Source organism: Bombus pascuorum, chromosome 4 (assembly GCF_905332965.1).
Source record: "Bombus pascuorum chromosome 4, iyBomPasc1.1, whole genome shotgun sequence".
In the NCBI taxonomy this organism is placed as follows: Eukaryota; Metazoa; Arthropoda; class Insecta; order Hymenoptera; family Apidae; genus Bombus; species Bombus pascuorum.
In genome coordinates this window covers 8,011,227-8,031,651 of record NC_083491.1, presented here as the reverse complement: position 1 = coordinate 8,031,651, position 20,425 = coordinate 8,011,227, and the positions used below count along the sequence as shown (strand labels likewise).

The 20,425-nt window shown below is 37.2% G+C and overlaps 1 protein-coding gene across 3 annotated transcripts in view; it reads right to left on the bottom strand.

The window, feature by feature from the left end:
* The window catches only part of LOC132906579 (sex determination protein fruitless), an 83,530-nt gene that overhangs the window by 18,982 nt on the left and 44,123 nt on the right, over positions 1–20,425 (bottom strand). The window contains exon 5 of one of the 3 annotated variants that reach the window (XM_060958894.1): positions 6,610–7,192. The exons of the other annotated variants lie outside the window; for them this stretch is intronic. Within the exon in view, the coding sequence (XP_060814877.1) occupies positions 6,975–7,192 (218 nt within the window). The 3' untranslated portion in view covers positions 6,610–6,974. Of the gene's footprint in view, positions 1–6,609; positions 7,193–20,425 lie in introns of those variants that run through there. 3 annotated transcript variants of the gene reach the window in all.

Below are 20,425 nucleotides of genomic sequence, written 5' to 3'. Positions count from 1 at the left end.
TAAGTACGAAAATGTATACGCTCGTTCAATAATTTTGCATAAGAATCAAAAATCAATCCTTCAAACTATTTAATCCTATCACACAACCAACAACGTGAATCTCTCGATGTGTATCAACCCTTCCAAACATGGACAACGTGTAATCGGATTGTTTCATACACACGAAATGCCTTCGTTCAGGAAAGCAGAGAGCAAAAGCGGTCGGAAAAGCGAGGAACGTGGGTCACGAAAGAGCCAATATTTGTGCGAATCACATGGTCACTGCTATTAATGGGACGAACTACTAAATTCAGGATCGACAAAGAGAGAAATAATCTCTCGAAGAAGCATAGAAATTCGGTACCCATCGTCTCGATATTTTCTTCAATCCTTTTGAAACTAACAGGATAATACTATATAATATGAAAATTTTTACAAAATCTACTGACCTTTTATTAATTTCTACTGTATGAGACACGTCTATAATTTTACATCAATTTTTTTGCAGTTAATTTTGAAATTAATTTTCACCCATAAATCGCCCTTTTTCCTTTACAGGTTATTTTGCATGTTATTTGAAAATCTCCAACTTTAACTTGCTTTTGTTAACTTGCAATTTCGTGATTATAAAAGTTCGCAATTAAGGGACGACCCAGTTAGCAAGTTAAACAACGTGTCTACTAAATGTCTGCTTCTTATAAACTCGTGAACAACGACGAGAATTTGTTCCTCAGATTGGATTAGAACGCTTCGATGGATATAGGGGGTTGAGGACATCGATTTGAATAGGTTCGCGTGTTTGTGTTAAGGCAATGTACCGTAGCGAATATAATACGTTCTCTCGTAGTTCAGAGCGTTGAGATGTAAAAGGTATTTTTTAATAATCGTTGCTATCAACGAAGTTGATATTAACAGAATTTCAATTTTGCCTATGGAATTTAAATAAAATTGAAATGTGGGAAATTTAAATGCAGAAAATTCAAATTCGGCGTGTGTATGCAATTGGAAGTTTGATGATAAAAGTTTTTTATTCCAACCACGGAAATAGTAGAATGTCCAACTTGAGCATTGGTATTTAGAACATTGAAATATAGGAAATTAGAATTTGAAACATGAAAAATTGTTATTTGTAATCTACCTGCAAATGTAGATGAATATCGTAAAACATTAAAAGGCTCTGATTTCGTTTCATTTTACGCTGGTGCGAAGGTATTTGCATTTCGCAAAGTGAAATGCTACAACGCAGGAGAAGTAGCGCGAGCTTAATGGAACTTTATTTTCCGTCCATATTTTCGACATGGAACAACACGAACGTCATTTTACTCCTTTTACTTTACCAGTTTCGTGCGTATAGCAAATGAAGATTTAATTAAACCTTTCGCAACAATTATAAGTTTAATTAGAAAAGCTGCTTAATCGCTGTATTCATCTGTGTATTACTGGAACGCCCTTTATGTAATTGAAATTTTACAGAAAATCGTACAATCTATAAAACTTCAACTTCTAAAGATTAAAAGCACGTGGAAGGTAAAATTTGTTTACATTTTATAACAACCTCTTTCGCTTTGACATTTTTTCTTGTCCCTAGGAAACTTAACACGTATGGATCTTGACAAAACGTATTTTGAAAAAGTATATGAAATAAAGGATTCTTACTATGAGATACGTTTCGTCATTTCCTGAATATATTTCATATAATGAAAAGTAATTGTCGATAGAAAGGGAAGCGATAATTTTGTTACATTTTTTAACGCGCCAATATTATCAGTCGTTTCCTACGTTTGACAGCTGGAATATTTTTATTTTACGCAAGAACCATACCAAACGCGAGATACGAACTTTTAAAAATCTAGGGCAGGCCGAAACGAATTCAATTTTCAGTCTACCAAGTCAGGGGCTATCGATTTCACAGCCACCGCCTGTCCCTTTTCCCTTTTACAAAGCTGCAGGGTTCAAAATTTGATAAAGTTCGACGAAATTGATCAAACGAATAATCCTGCGGATCTACTAATTTTAAAGAATATTTGCAACTCAGAAAGATAATCTTTCGGACACAGATAAGTAACAAGGTGCAATAAACTATCACATGCTATACGAAACTAATTTTTCACAACTAATAAACTCGAGCAATCCAGGTTTTACTATGCCGGAGGAAACCAGATACCAAAAGCGCTTATATTTAATTAGTTTGTTAAATTTAATTGTTTCTTGTCAATCAAAGTTGCGTAATCGCTGTATTACCGAAACACCCTTTATGTAACTACGATTTTACGGAGAATCACACGTTGCATGAAACTTCGACTTCTGGAGATTAAAAACACATCGGAGGAAAGTTCATGGACATTCCTCAGTTAGCAATTTCGCTTGGATTTTGCGGATCTAACCGAAAGCGATGTGCACGATCGATCTGCTTAACCATCTCGACAAAGCAGAAAAATATCGCTTCCACGAGGAACATAAAACTCAGCATAGCTTTATCAAATTTTCCATTATCGAAATCACTCGGTTTTACAGCGGGACCGGGCGCGATACGAAGGAAACGTTTAAGTTGAGGCGAGCCAGACAATATCTCGACACAAGGGACCCGGTCGCTAGCTGGTCTATCGTTTCCAGTTTGTAATAACGTTTGAAACTAAGAGTGCCAGGCTATCAGAAGACCCGCGGTTGCCGCGTCGAACCTTGGAACAGGAAATCCGTGCACAGAGCGGAATTCGTCGAGTTTAGGAGAGCGTAAAACGTTTAAGTATGGCCATCAAATTTTCCGCTCGCACATTTACGATGTTGGACCCAGCACGTTGGTCCGTTGGGAAGCTGAGTCGAATCGAATCACCGCCTGTCTCAGAATTAATATCACCTTGGTGGGAACGTTGGTGCGAATCGGCACTGCAAACGATTGAGAAATTTCGATTTTCGATGCCCTCCAACAGCTGGCTGGATTAGAGACACTGAACGCTTCAGAGACGAAATTTCGTGAAATTGTGTTTGTAAGAAGGGATTGTTTAATGGATTTTTCACGCTTCATTTAGACAGAGAAAATATTCTTTTACGCTGTGTATTCGATCTTCTAAATAATATGTAGCTCTTTGTATTACGAAATGATTATCACTGTGGTAACGATATTTCCTTTTTACATCTAACTTAGAATATATTATAAGTCACTTATAGAGTTATGAGTAATTTATTTAATTAATTGAACAAACGACGAAAGAACAGGTTTGTTAAAAAAGGTTCGTTTCAGAGTACATGTGCGCGTATATTGCTGAACGTAAGTATTAAAATATGTGTCGATCGATCCAAATTGTTAAAAGATTTAATTAATAAAACACGTGTTTGACGTTATACTAAAGCTGCCAGACTCGTCGAAATGATTGATTTCAGGGTCTTTTTATTTTTGCTATTATTAAAAATATGCAGGTGGTTTCAGCAAAGTTAATATTGTCTTTTATTGAAACAGAAATGTAGCTATATGTAATATCGATATATTTTCATCGCATCACTCTAATTTTTCATTCGTCCACAATTTATCAACCCTGTTGTATATCGTTTATATCATTATCAACGATAATTAATTAATTATACTTTTATACTAATTATACTTTTTTACCGTTAAAAATTTTGTTCAATTTGTAAAAAATGTGAGAGAATAGTTATCGATATTTGTTTAATTAATTATCAATAATTTCATATATAAGAGTTTCTTCTAAACAAAATACTTTTTATTCTTAAAATGAAAGCAAGATTGCAAAAATAAAAATTCGAAGATGCAAGGCAAAATTACTTATAAAAAGAATTAAGGTTCAGAAAAGTCCCTACTAGAATTTGTCTGTGTAATTAAATATAAATCTTTGGCATTGTTTCAAAATTCTGCCGTCATCTCTAATTTTTTTTTCACAATATGAAATACGTTGATTATTATAATTCTAAATTTATATTATCCTACATATGGAATCACTACTGAAGGGGTAACTGTGTTTAATCTGTACAGAACTTAAGAGTACTGGTTCTTAAACTTAACCACGCTACTCAAGTAGCTACGTGAATGTTTAAAATATACATACACCTTCGCTGAAAAGGCTTAAGATATTTTACTATTTTTTTTTTTTTTTTAATAATTTGATAAAGCCTGATATTATGAACCTTAAAGTACTTTTATTTTTTAGCAAAACCGTTCGTATACCAGCAGCGTTGTATACCTATTTTAATGCATAATGCAGGTAACTCGAGTCCTTACGAGCGAAATAATTCCCATCATAACCAGTTTTTCTGTGATGTAACGTTATATGAATATAAATATCACGAGTCTCCTAGAAATAGCAAAGGAGCTGGAAATAAGATGCAAAATAAGTATCGAGCGCTTATAGCAACGTATATTAAAAATTTCTCTAATATTCTCCTTTTATAGGCTTACAGCAAAAATACGTACCTATACGTATAAAAGAATTATAATTAAAGGTTCTAGTTAATCAAGTGAATTGATATTTATAACAGACACTTCTCCTTACAAGTTAAATATGAAAAATTCAGATGCTCAGGATATAACAAAGCTTTATGCAAAGGCACACACCAAACAAGTGGACTAAGATTTGTGAAAATTCCAGAATTGGAAATTGTTGGAAAATGTTTACTTTGGCAAAAATGACTTTACTTTTGGAAAAATCTTTCTAACGAATACTTGGACCCACGAGAATCTTAAATTGACTAAAAGCGAGCTTTGCTCAATTTTACCAATTTTTACACGTCAATACGTTCTAGGATGATATTTAACTACTAGAAAAAGGCAATATCTTCCTCTAAAGTCTATTTGTTATGAAATCTTCGATTATTATAATTAATAAAAGCATCAACATGCACAACTATCAGAGTTTTCTTTCCACGAACAAATATCTGAATGAAATAGACTGAAACTGAAGAAATTAAGTAGCAAACATTCGACGATCTAACGTAGATTCCTATGTGTATGTAGCCTATACATGACAGGAAACGACAGAAAATATGATATCCAATATTGGCAGAAGTTTTCTCAATTTCAGATTTCTGCCAATAAATAAACTAGCTTTATTTGCTATTAGATATTTACTAAACAATCTCTAGAAATTATTAAATTCTTCATCTTTCTAAAATTGTATACAATTACAGCTAACTTTGGGCGATGAAGTTCGAAGGACAGTGGATCCTTTAGATCCTTGAAAAGTTAAGATCATGGAGCAGGATAGAATATCCGTACGTCTCTATGAATCTTTGAAACGATGACGCGATTGATCTACGGAAGTTGGCAGAAGTTGAGATACCGAGATACATAACACAGAACATCTGAGTGTCTTACACGTATCTTCCAAGTGTAGATATACGTGGTTTACGTAGAAGTTTAAAGGACAGAATGGTGTCCATAGATTATTTAGATCTCTGTGTGAATCTTTGAAGCGTGTGCTTCATTCTGTACAAGACTTGCAACTTTGTGATAGGAAGAATGATACAACATGATATAATATATAATATGATACGAAAGTTTTTGAAACATTTTTATATCCAATTACATAAACTTACGAATGCAATTGAAGAGGTAACAATTAAATAGAATATCAAATATTAAATGTTTAATTTATGTATTTCATACGTTTCAAATATTAAATTTTGATCACCATAGTCGTAAAGATTCATATATCATTGAATCCCTAAAAAAGATGCTTATATATTTCATACATATATATATATGAAAATCAAAAAGGTCGAACCATACATGAAAGAGAAGATTCTCAGTTTCAGAATGCGTAAAATAATTTGGAAACATCCTCAATCTATTTAGTAGCAATCTGCGTGGAAATTAAAATAGCAGAACGAGACAGGAGATCAGTCGAAATTGAAATGACGAAGGAATATCTATAAGGAAGATATATCCACAGTTTGAAATCATTTATTTAGTTCGTATAGAAACTAAACCGGTGAAATAGTAAATACGAGATTCTATAGGTATCCATGTGAGTTTTTGGATAGTTTACAACATACAGAATATTATTATAAATTATCCGAAACCTAACGTACCCTACGAAACCCACCTAGAAATTGAAATATAAAAAGTATATAATATGAAGAAATGTATGCAAATTCTTGAAACGCAACTTTATTCTATATAGAATTAATTGAACGTCTATTAATTATGTTGTAAGAAAGTAAATACAACGTAATACCTTCCATACGTGCAATTTCACGAATCGCGAGGAAGAAATGTATGAACATTGCAAATTTCACAACATATCTTAATGCAATGCAACGCAACTGAACGCTTAAACTGTAACGATGAAAGTTCAACGAAATATACAAATGCACAACGTAACGAAATATCTTTGGCAGTCACAAAATTACAAATTCATTACGTGCATCGTGTTTCGCACCGAAGCATCGACCTAGAGGAATAAACCGTCTACCCTATTAACGAACGCCACTGATGTACGATCCTATTAGATAAATACATCCTCTGTCATTATACCTCACTTTGCTTTAATCTGAACACATACGAGTGGTAGCAAGGTGAGTTTAGACTCCTGACACGCCCTTTCATTTAATCGTCAAGCTCGAACATTACGAAACGTACTATGTATTTATACATTGAAAAAAACATATATGTACTTCGTACGTAACATTACATCTTTCCGTAGCAACTTAACATTTCTCCTTAAGACACCGCATACAAATTCTTCGTCACGAAACGATTCGACGTCGACCTTTCTCCTACGCAACAACTTGCTTGTGGTGAAAAATCATTCCACTTATTTTCAACCACGAAGACGACGAAATCAGCCAGAACCGCTCCAAAATACAAATAATCAAAAAGCAGCTGCATCTTTCGAAAATCTGGAAACTCATCCTAAAACGCGAAAAAACGTGTAACCGCGATGATATGGAGATATCATTTTGGATGGTAAGAAGAGCCTTTGGAGTACGATCGATTGTAAAGGATCGTCGCGCTAGATCCACAGTTGTCGGCACGCACGCGTGCGCTATTGCGCGTGCGCGTGCTTAGTACGCGTGTGCGTGAGCAGCGTGTCGCTACGCGTGTAAACCGCAGGACAGAGCGAGCAGGCGTACTTTCCCGGGAAATGCACGTAATAGTGATTGCGCACGTTCGACACGACCTTACCGCACAACGAGCACCGCCTCCTCTCGTCGGTGTTACTCTGTCTCTCAAATATTTGCGATATCCGCCAATTTTTCAGCTCTGCAACAACAGAAACCACAGGGTCAGCGCAAGCCTGACGAAAATGCGTCGCCGCGTCATCTCTCTATTTCTGGCTTTCTTTTTTCTATCTCTTTCTCTCTTTTTTTTTGGTTTTTTTCTATTTTTCTTTCTTTTTTTGCTTCGATTCGAATTTCGATTCTGTTTCGCGTTCTCTCCGCCCCCAGCGTGCGCACGTGTGCGTGTAAGGCTGCATGTTAACTCGCAGGAAGTGGATACAGTTCCTATTTATTAGTCTTAGAAGCTATTTGCAATTCGAAATTTTTCGTCCGTGCAACATTGTTCACGAGGCAGAAACTGGTTCACGTATGTTCGTACGAGATGATCGAAACGATGGGAGGAGTTGAAAATACTGGAGTTTCTCTCGTGGAATTGGGAATCATTTAGGATCTTTGTCGTTTACGCAGCTTCAGATCTCGTTCGTTACAATTAGACGCGTTGTATTTAACTGAATCGTATCGTTTATCAAGTCCAGGTAATTTGTACCTTTGGTCTGTGCATTCCTCCGCCAAGTAGAAGCTGGCTCGCATATGTTTCTTTGTATAACGGGATGAAAACGACGATAGAAATTGAAATATTGGAATTTTTCGTGAGAAAGACTACCTAAAAGTACTCTTGCACAAGCAATTTTGTAACTTGGAGTTTTGTTCCTAACACAAATAGCACTCGGATCGTGTCGTTTGTAAATCTGACCAAGCTGATCCACCTGCGATACGATAGTCTCTGCGCTACGTTAACAGTCGAATTGCTGATTGCGAAAAGGCAATTAGGAAAAGTTTATACTTCTATATGTTCGATCACTAAACGCTGCACAAATATAAAATCCTGCAGGATTATATAATAGGTGGATATCGATACAAAATCCTAGACACTAAAATACAATCTTTTGCCACGTAGCTTAGCACAGGATCTATACAAACACTCACAAACAAAAAAAAAAAAAAGAACACACACACACGAACTATTCATAGGAATATAACTACGCGTGTGAAATTTTGGAAAGGTAATGCATCGATTCGCTGTGGAATTGAATTAATAATTCAAGCGGGACAAAATGCCTTTCGCGTTGAACGCAAGAACGCCTTTTCACGGCTTTCAGGACACAGATCGGAAGTATCAACGTGAAAGAACGAAAGAGAAAATGGTCTTTCTCTGTCACTCGTTCTACTTCGACGCTCTCGACGTCTTTGAATCGGTAGCGGGGACTTGTTGCGTTGCTGTCAGAAAACGAAATGCAAATGTAACTGGTATCGACGATTTGTCTCGATTTTCTGGGCGGTTGCGCGAGGACCTTCTTTGAAGTACTTTAACGACGACGTTTCTGTTATTCATTTTGTTACTGATTGTTCAATTTTCTAATTCCTTGATGTAATTCTTTAACTCAACTTTTTTTTACGAATTATAGGTGTAAGTTTGTGTTGCAAGATAATTTGACGTTCATGAGCAAATTATCACGCAGTTCAATTCATCCTAGTCGTTAGTAATAATCGTTAATTATACATAAGTGTACAACTTGATAGAAGTTTCCATTTTTAAAGTCGAACATCGTATTTCAATATAGATAGCGCTTTTGCGATTAGAATGAAATTAAATAGCAGTTAAACATACATTAAAAAAAGATTAAATATCAATAACAGTGAAGAGTAATCATCTTTACAAGCTGTAACTTACGTCAATCCACAATTACACTTGTATATCTTAAACCTTCTTTCTCCTCTAAACAGTTTTACGATTACTCCAAATCCATACCACTAACTCTCCAGACAATTATGCTTCTTATCAGCCAACACCAGAGATATGAACTCCATAACATCGCCCCGTATTTCAACTACCAATAAAAGGAAGGATAAACCTGGCTGCCGGTTAACAAGGAATCCTCTCGACTCGTTCGAAAGCCAGGAATCACAAAACTGTCGCTTTGTTTCGTCGCGGATAACAAGCCAGCGAGCGTTGAAGCGGCAGGGAAAATAAAACTGAAGCGATGCACGCGGTGTCGGTGGACGAAGGAAAATTGGTCAGCGTGACAACGACGGGACGCGAGGATCGTCAGAAATGGCGGAAAGAGATCCGGCCCGGACGAATTATCGGACGTTTGAACGCGGCCCCGATAGTCTAGTTTTTCCAACAGCGATACGTCCGACCACCGGATCCCGACGACAGCAGCCGGATGTATCGGCAGAGACACGGGTACGGCAAACAGCGTCGCGACGTCTCTGCCTGAAACTGACGATCGACACACACAGTGATCTGAAACGAAACGCTTCAAACGAAATGAAACTGTTACTGTCTCTAGAGACGCGTGCCCTGGTTAAAACCAGGTATCACAGCTGGCAGAAATTACGATGATTCGGACGCTCGATGATCGCATTCGCACGCTAAACTTGCCCCACTTGCGACTGCGTTAACCTCCGTACGATGATCGACGATCGTTTCTCGGTTGACTGGAACCCAAGTTTTGCATTATTGATCTTATTATAGACACAGTGCGTTCACACTTTGAATTGTTAGGTGAAACAACGCGAACTATACTTTCAGAAATATCATTAGCACCGTAACGAGACTCGACTATCGCGATTGTATCGATAAAGCTTGAAAGAAATTTGGAAATGTATGTAGAAGCTGCAAGGTATTTAGTGCAAATATATATTCCGCGGAGGTTACGAAGATACTTAAACAAGCATTCGTTGTATTTTATAAAGAATACGATATTCACTTTGGGATTACTTTTAACGTTTATTATACGTTTAACCCTTTACGAGAATTAATTTTTTATTGGATATATAATTGCTGCGAATATCTTGTAACTTTCATATACATGTTTGGATTGATTGGGAATTTTATCGGTATAGAGTATTTTGAATTATTTTTTATTTTATGTGGGTCAATGCTGCGTGTTGTAGGAATTCTAAGACTCTCGCTAGAAATCTAATTTTCATAAATTTCATATTTAAGATTAGCAAATGTTTGACTTATGAGCGGGATAACGTCCGATTACGTGTACGTAATTAGTAAGTTCGTTTGACGTCGAGTAGCGTACGGACGTTAACGGGCAGGGAGAAGAACAATGATCTGGAAGAAAAAAGAAAGATAGACGGCTCGGTTAACACACAATTATGTTTAATCAAAAAATTAGTATGAAATACATTAAATGCACATGTGATTAATTCTCCATAGTTTTTTTGTTGGATTTTTTTTTGCAAATTTTTGTAATGTTTGCTTCATTTATCCTCATCATCCATATATTATCTATACACTATATAATAATTAAAGGTGTATATAATAATTGCAATCGTAACATAACACTTGCAATGTTAGAATAACCATAAGAATAAGAATATAATCGTAGTAACAATAAGAAGTAGTAAGAATAATCATCTTTTTCCCATTATTATTAATTATTTTACTTTTTTTCTCTCACGTTTGTCTTCTCGGTAATAAAATCAATTACGCCCTATGATCGTTAGTCCTCGTTTGTATCGGCATGGTCTGCGGTTAGTTTTTCGCTTGCTCGATTTCTTTCCGTGTATTCCTCTTTTTTTTTTGTATTTTTTTTTTATTTTCTTTTCGTGCACGATTTCCTTCAATCGTTTTCATTGTTTCCATTTTTTTGCGATTTTGTTCTTTTTTTTCTTTCTTTCAACGTTTCTTTTTTTCTATTCTTCTCGTCGATAGTGCGCCTATTGTACGTTTGTCGGAGCCGAAAATGTAACTGATACGCAATGATTCGTCCGATCTTAAACCAGAACGACGGAGACCATAGCGTGCCACGTTTCTTACGAACCTTTTGTGCTCACCGACCATCTTACACGCGACAGGCTCTTCGAGCGTCTTCTTCCTCGTCAATAAACGACGTTAAGGTGTCCCCTATAAGCGTCAGTCGTATGCTTGTCTAAGGCTACAGTGGATGCGTCTTCTCGCGACTATCGAGTGTTCCACCCGTTAAAACGATAGCCCATCAGAACGTAGATCCACTGTAACCGTGGCTTAATGCAAATCGAACACGTTTGTTGAAAACCGATACAAACTTTAGACCAATGTTTCCTCGACGTATTATAATACGAACATCTCACACCGATGAAAATTCTCTGCGCGAACGATATCGTGTAAACAACTGTAACGAACGAAAGCATCTAAATGCAACGTTTAACGCTTGCAGGGGTAGTTCCACCTTTAATCGTGACAACGTCGAAGACGATCGCTAACGACCAACACCTTCAACGTGATGCAGGACGCGCCTTCAATGCGAATGGAAAGACAGACAGACAGCTCGATGATCCGACTGGCCTCGTTCCCTCGTCATCGACGCGCGATCTCTGTGTGGTCGACGTTGTCCGATTGACGATGAGACACAGAAGGCTTCTCACAGTGGCCGACTATTGGTCGTTCGATCAGATATGTGTATACAACACTTTCGTCTAGCTAGGTTCGACTCTCTCTCTGTTCCGATTTTCACGTTTTGTATTGTGTGTCTGTGCATGTAGAGTGTCGCAACGAAGTATAAACGAAGGAACGGAAGAAAAAAGGAAGAGAAAGAAGCGAGATGGTGCTGGAGGAGCTCCACGTAACGAAAGTGAAAAAGAACGAAAGGGAAGCGAGATGCTTTCTTATTATTTCGGGATTCCAGGGGACAAAGGTGAGGGTATGGGGGTAAAGGAAGGACATTTCGCGTCGATTTGGTTCCTTCTTCTTTTGTCTGACATCCATACTAGTGTATATTCACTCATCGTTTGTTACTCTTTCATACGCATATACGCTGAGGCGCTCATATTCTCTCTCTCTCTCTCTTTCTTTCGCACATTGCTTTTTTTCTGGTTCATTCTCACACACGCGAAAATGCAACGGTTTAACGAATTCTTCATTTTCATTTTTCTTCTATTCCTTAAACCCTTCTCGCCTTTCTCACCTACACCATTGAATCTATATACGCAGAGATTTTTATTTCCCCCCTCCCCCCTTTTTTCTGGTTTCCTCTTTCCCTATATATACACTTGCCATGCAAAATCACAACTTTCAGTCTGACAATCGCGTCAATTCTTTTTCTTCTCTCACTTGTTAATCTTAAGTTTCTCTTCTTATTTTCCCCTCTTTTTCACACTTGCCGTCGTTTTTCCTTTTATTATTATTATTATTATTATTATTATTATTTTTACCTATTACCATTATTAGTACTCTTTCTTTCCTTTTTTTTTCGTTTTTTCTTTTCTTTGTTTCTTTTCGAATGACGAGTAGAACACGCTCAGTTAGTACGCGCGTGGAGAACCACGATTTCCCTGCGCGCACGATTTACAATTATTACAGTATCTTCTTTTTTAATATATATATATATATATTATCCCCCGAGAAAAATAACAAAATGTATATATATATATATATATATTTATATTTATATTTATACGAAGATAGATATATACATATACCGTGTGTGTATATACATATATATCCATGATTAATTCGTACTTTGTATATATTAATATACAATATAAAGAGATATTAATAATAGTATTTTTTTTTTTGTTATTTAGTTCGGTAATGTACAAGGGCGAAACGGGCAGCTGTCACTCGCCGAGCTGAAAACAAAACACCATAAACGTGCTCCTTATCCTATGATCAGCTAAGCCTAGATCCTAGGTAACACCTACACCTATGTAACTACACTCATAATATTCACTTGCACAGCCATAGTTTCTTTTCTTCTCGTCGCGCGTTCGTCGACTTCTTTCTCGCACCCTCGCCTCACCTCTTCGTTCTCCCTTTCTCCCTCTATTTTCTCTTCCCTCTTTTTATCCTACGATTAAACCAACGAATTCGTCTGTCAAATTTTCCCCCATCGCGTTTCGATCGCACTTGATTCTTCGAGTGCCACTCGATCGAATGGATCACGCCGTATCGCGCTGCTTACACGGGCCAATTTTTCTGGCCAATGTCACTGTTCCCAGCAATTTCGAGGATACAGTAACGAAAATCGAAGTTGGTCCCGAGATTCTAAGAGTCATCGTGAAAAATGTTAACATACCTTGAGTTTGATGTTGATGAAACGATGTTCTCGTTTTATGGATTTTCGAATAGCTACATTTGTCGGATATCGATTACTCGCTTGTAAAACGACGTAATTTTAACGTGGAAATCAATTAAACTATACCACTTGGATTTAATTATCCTCATTTCTCACGAACTTGCTCTGATCGAATTATGATCTTTTATCCTAGTTGCGATCAGCGTAATTCTACGTTACAACAAGGCAGATTAATTGCGCAAATTTGGCATTCAAGTGATTAAAACAATTGCAATAATCTTTAGCACCCTTGTCCGTTACTGTATGTCGAAATCGCTAAATTTATTTGAAATTGTCACTACCTTTAGAGATGTAATTACAAAATTACATCTGATTATACAAAAGACAGGGTTAACGTTAAATATCGATAAAATTCCGTTTTAACGTACGTCACAATACTAATAACGAACATTAAGCGTTAGATCCACTAATTAATTAAAAATTGGACCATTTAACCAATAATAAGTGACATCCTCTACGTTTTAACCGATCGAAGGCTAAAAAACCAACCTTGTAGAGACACTTGCAATAAAAATCTAAATATTTCGTAATATATTTTCCGCATTAACGAACCCTTCGACTAAACCTTCTTTAATTTGGAGTAATGTTGACTGAGTCAGACGAATTCCATATGAAAAATATCAAGATATCAAGGTATCAAGATACAGATAACGAGTGCTCGAAAGAAAAAGGGAAAACGAAGCGTGGAAAGAAGCTATCGGACAGAGTTGCCCGATTTCACAGACGAACAAAACGATACGACGATCCGGTTCCGTTTTGGCGAACAACCGTATTTCTTTCTTTTTCTTTTTCATTTTCTTCTGTCAGACGGTCGGAAGAATTTGCGCGAACGGGATCGACCGGTGCGTTTTGTCGCGACGCGACGGCTTGGAAAAGTGAACGGAAACGTGATTTTCATTCGTCTTGTGCCTCGCTCCATTCTCCTCGCCACGGTTTTAACACCACGGAAAACTTAACGCGCGTTTCGGCCAGTGACAGCTGCCTCGGCCCGCATTTTTCCCCTATTCTCGCAAATATTGCACGATTTCTTCATCTTCATTTTTTTTTTGTCATTTTTTTTTTTTTCTCTTTTGTTTCATTTCTTTAAATTCATCTTCAATTTCAATAAGGTGTTAGCACCAATCTATTATATCACAATGTTCCACTCCACACCACGCAATTGTAAATATATAAATACCTATTATGTAATAGTAGCAATAGTAGTAATAGTAATAGTTGTAGTAGTAGTAGTAATAGTATTAGCAGCAGCAGTAGTAGTAGCAATAGTAGTAGTAATGGTAGTAGTAATAGTAATAGTAGTAATAGCGGTAGTAATAATAGTAGTAGTGTAGTCGATAGTAATAATAGTACATAGTAGAGATTTCCGTTTAATTAATAAAGGTTCCGATATAACAGCCAGATGATCCGTGACCAATGTATCTGGGACAGAGGCCGTCAGACCGGATTAATTCGATATTTTGTGGATTCAATGTGTGCCGAGTATTTCTTTCCCCTTCGCGCCTCCTTCACCCCGGTTCATCCTTCTCTCTTTCGACTAGTTGATACATGTATGTACGTCATGTTCCCGTGTGTTTTCTACGCGTTCCATAGAAATAACTTCGTACGGATATGTTTTCTGGTCTCTCTCATCTGATAGACGAACTTCTCGGTATGTGTACAATTACGTATACTACGTGTGAATGTATGTGAGAGTATGCGTCTGATTTCGTTTTTCCTGGTGAAACCTTGCCCAGTCAGATACCAACTGCGAACGAATGAGTGCCAAAAATCGTGGCGAGAAAGAAAATCGTATCCAAGATGAAACTTACTGGCAAAAGGAAACTTGATTCTTGCGATCGGAACTACTATAGAACTCCCCCCTTCCGTCCTCCTCCACTCCTGACTATCGAACAAAGGTTTTTCGCTGAAGAACGCGGCAAACTTCTATCAAAGCGTTATTAACTCTCTTCTGGAAAGAAAGAAACGAAATAAAATAGAGTGGAACGTCTAAAGTAGGTAGAACACGCGGATGTGATTCAAGGTATTTCATTGACGAGATAGTTAAGTTTTTTGTGTTGCAATTAGTGGGGTTGACGATGTTCAGCCAGTCTGTATTTGTTAACTCGAAAGTCCGTTACGGGAATTAAAGCTCGAATTAGGCATGTGAAGTAGATGATTGCCGCTCGACGTCAAGAACGCACGTGAAAAAATTGGCAAAACGCTGTTAAAACGTGGACTATTCTTGAAGAAGATTTACAGATTCCCTGTGATCCTCTGCTCGCAGGTACTCTATATGTATATATTTCGTAGGCCTTGTTTTAATTGATTATTAATTTACTATCGAATTCCTACTACCGTACTATTGCATTGCTACTAATCGATGTACTCATCGCAATATTTAATTCCTATGTTTCTTCTAAAGAGCCGTTAAAATGAAAGAGCCACGTAACCAACAATGTTATTCTAATAAAGGATTCTTAAAGGATTGATGTCAATTACGAAAGACGAAGAATTTGCTTTTTTGACGTTCACGTACAAATAAAAAGCTTACTGATAGCAACTGATAATAATTCTTGCCCGTAGACGAAGAAACATTCGCTGTTGAAATTAACACAAGATGGAAGAGACGAAGAATTTCTTTGTTCGATGTTCGAACGGACAAACAGGATAATTTTTATTATCCTCATCGATGAAATATTCCCACCAACGATAACTTCTCTGTCCTGAAAAATTCGATGTTAAAATGGATTCATGGAAATTATAGAAGACGTTTGACGTCGAAAGATAAATCGACATCGAGATGATAATTTTCATCGATCTCGTCAATGGTTCGACTCACGATAATGCCGCATCGAGATCCTTATGCAGCATGTTCCTGGCGCCATTCTCCATCCCCTTCTTGTTTTTCGTCCCGTCAGCTCGAAATACGCGTCGCTCTTCGAATGGTTCGCATAGCGATCGAATACTAAAGGCGTAACGAGCAGCTCTGTCCGTCGATCTCCGCAAATACCTTTGGAAATATTTCTCTAACCCTGTGCGTGCATGCGCGCGCGTGTGTGTTTATGTGTGTGTGTGTGCGTACGTATAAAACGTGTACGCATAGGGGTTGTCTTCGAAATAAGCTACGCTTTTCGCTTTCTACCCTTTATAGCTTCGTAATTCTCCAACTTTTATTCTTCACGCGTGGACCTTTTGGTAATTTATTATTTTTCTAAGTGTAATCGCTCGTGGATATTTGATAAAAGTTTTATCGAGTGAAAGGAATGACATTCGTTAGATCGTGTCTAGTCCGGTAAATTTCAAGGATGATTCAGTTTCATGTAATTAGACATTTATAGAGATTATAGAATGGTGAGAATGTTAAGCTGATTTGCAATTTGAATGTCTACGATAGCCACGAAATTTATTAAGATTTGTAATAAGAAGAATTTAAAGTTTATTCGTGAAACTAGTTTCGTGTGAACGTTTCTGTAAATGAAAGGTTTTTAATAACGATATAGTTTGTAATTTCTGCTTCCTATATTTTCAGAGAACATCGTTTCCAAATAAATATCGTTACAATTAAAGAAACTTCAATTTCATATTTACCATGCATTTGATCCGCGAATATTTAAATATTCGATCTAAATATTCTCTTTTTCCTTTTACAAGCAATTATCAAATATTAAGAATTATTTAATTCCTCGATTGTTTGAATTCAATTAATTTACAAATTTCTTCTTTACTTTATCTCGCTATTGAAAATGTCGAACGCGTAACCTTAAAGAAAATTTCGACGTCATTTTTTTACAGCATCCCATATACATACAGTTATCTGCCACGATGAAGTAGAACGCACATTCCGCGTTTGGCATAAATTCAAGACAATTTTCTCTCGTCTCAGGACCGATTTCGATAAGGAGAAAAATAAGGTTCAAAGTGAGATAAATGTAGGCGGAGAACGAAGCGGACAGCAAACGGAGATCAAGAATGGGAAAACAGAAGAAAATTGTACAAGCGATCGAAACAAGAGAAATATCTTTCTGACGCATGACATTATGACACCTCTTCAAAGTCCGTGTTACGTTAAGAGGAAGCTCACGTAAAATTGCGTTTTTCAATAAAAAGTTGACAAATTGGTAAAAGCGAATGAGAACCGATCGAATATATGAATTAACGATTTCATTCAAAACGCTTCGTTTGAGATTTTATTGCTTGAACGTTATTTTCTTCGTGATATTTTCTCGATTCCATTAAATCGTTTGTGTCAATATGACTATGTTCGAATGATACTCCTAATTTTATTATCGATTATATTTATTAAACATGACGTAGATTAAAGAACGTGTAAATATTCTGACTCACGTTTTATTACCAAATTACCACACCAAGAATACGAGAATACAATATATTAAACCAAAGCCGTATTCTATTACACAGTAACTTTTAATCAGTACCTACGAACCTACAGACGAAGTTAATCGCTAGTTAGAACCAGCCTATTTACAATTAACCTTCTCGACATTTTGTTCGATCGATTTAATCTCGTTTGACGAGCCTTCATTAATACTCTAGAGTAATTACCCTGCAAATCATAAGGCAGTACATAAAGCATTTCCAATTTAGCCCACTGGTTCTCAGGATAATCGTATAACTACACATTTACAATTACCAAGTAAAACGTCGTTTTCGTTAGAAGCTAATCGCAGAATCACAAGTAAGTTATATTCCATTTATAAAAGATTCTTACACGTTTCTAAATATCGACACACTTGCACCAATTACCAATGCTCGTCATAGAATAGGAAACAAGCTGATTTGTTTACTATTCTACGCTTTGTAAAATGTAAAAATCACTCGAGTCAAACATTTGGCCGTTTTCCCCATGGAACCAAAAATTCAGAGATGAAATTTCGTTCGCGTCGCCAACGACCCACTGAGTTTGCCCACTGAGGGTCAAATAATTCGGAAATGAAAGCTTTTAATCAAACAGTGGACGAGCTCCAACCCTTACGAAAACACGATAGTCTTCTCCTAAAAAATCAACCAACGAAAAAAAAAAAAAAAAAAAAAGGAAACAGAAGAAGGAAAATAAAAGAAACGAGAAATACAATAAGCCAATGTAAGTCGAGAGATTAACCAGCGAGAAAAGAAACCGCGATCGATGCTCGTTTGATCGTTTTCTCCTGCCGTTGAATGTTCAACGTCGGCGTTTACGCTTCTGTAAGTCGAGCGTGTACACCTCTCAACCCCTAACGCTGAGAGGAGCGCGCGAAGAAGAAATAGGGCCGCGAGTACGTAACAACAGAACTGCCACGGTACGACAGGCACACACCGTGTGCTCGTGCAAACGGAAAAGGCCTGGCTGCTCGACGATGCTCGTCTGGACGGCTGCTAACGATCCCCCGCCGCGTTTTCCCGTGGCTGACTCAAGTATCGGCCAAAGTACCGTTTAACTCACGCGTTCTAGCCACCAAGTGCATCGATCTCTCGCCGAAAAACTTTCCCACCGCGATCTTTATTCTACAGCGAGCCATTGTGTGTGCATGCACCGTTAATGAAACGATCGATAATTCTCCACTGTTCCCACAGATCTCCTTTTTCTTTTTTTCTTTCTATCGATAGAATCTCATTCGATCGCACGGGGAGAACTTAGCTGACTTATGGTCAGCCGTCTATTCGCCAATGATACAGCCAGATTTGTAGATAATAGTATTTCGTACGGTGTTATACCAAAAATACTAATATTTGTGTAATATCGTACGATGCAGGGTCGCGAGTTGAAATTATAGTGCAACGGTAAAGGATCTAGTTGGCCATGTAAAAGTATGGAAGTCGAGAATGTAGAATAAGGTCGTTCCGTATGGCAGTTTTTGAGAAGATTGAATTTAGGAATTCGTGAAGTACGCGTGCACCGGAGTATCGTTAGAATTATTGCAAATTAATTTCATTTCCGAATAAACTGGGAATAAGGATATAGGACAAGATCTGTTCGTATAGGCCGTCGTTTTTCAGGAAATTAAATTTCAACATTCGCGAAACACACGCACGGGAACTTTGAATTCGCGAATCTTTTTGGCAGCGCGTGAAATTAGCACAAACGCATTCCAAGTTACGCGTATATCCGACTGATTTTACGTAGCTACATTGATTTGAAAGTAACTGTGCGCTTTATCCGGTACAGCTACGAGATAGATCATAAAACAAAGTACCGATATCTTCCTTATATGATGAATTTAATGAGAAATTAACAAAGTGTCAGTTTGGATTCAATTTGGAGGAACTCCGAAGAAACTCGTCTAAAAATTAAAGACCTCAATTTCTTCTTTTCTTTTTTTTAATCTCTCGACTTTTTAATTCCTAAGAAACAATTTGATTCTTACATGACGTTACAAAATCTTCTTTTTACGTGAGAAGTCACGTTCTTTCCGGTCGTATCACGAATCACCTTGTACCTCGTTAATAGAATATGTGTGTGTATTTGTAGTTATTTGGACACGATCCGTTCTGGACAAACTGCGCGCGCCAACAATTCCGAAATTGGCAGTGCTCGAGAACCGGCGAACATGTGCAGCCGTATCAACACGAAATTCAAAAAGGGAACGACAACGTCAAGAGCGAGTTGCGATCGATAGACATGGTCGCGGGACTAATTATATATCGCGTCGCGTGGACGGTGCAGTTCTTGTAATAAAAAGCCCGTCCAGCCACGACGACACGCGTCCGTCGTTCCGTGAAATCATCCGCCGGATGAATCCATGACGCGGACGACTAATTCCTCTAAACCGCTCTCTACAAGTGCATTTCGTGAAGCGTTTCAAGAATGACCAATTTGACATGATAACTCGATTTTCGAAGTTTCTGATTGGTTGCCGGAAATACAATTTCCATCCACTTTTTTTTTTAGTTTTGTTACTCGTGGAATTTATCAGATTGGAATACGCGAAACGTTATCTTTCCGAAATTTCAATTCGATGAGCAAATATCGCATATTAAATCTCGCGCTATAGTCGATTATTAAGATAATAATAAAAGAGAAAGACATATTGCTGCAAGTCATTCCGACCATGGTAGCCAGAAATATATATACATTCCTTCTGATTCCTTCTTCCGTCTTTCCTTCTTTTTCGTGGAAATTTATTAGATTCGTAAGTATGAAATATGAGTTTCTTCTAAAGCTTGAA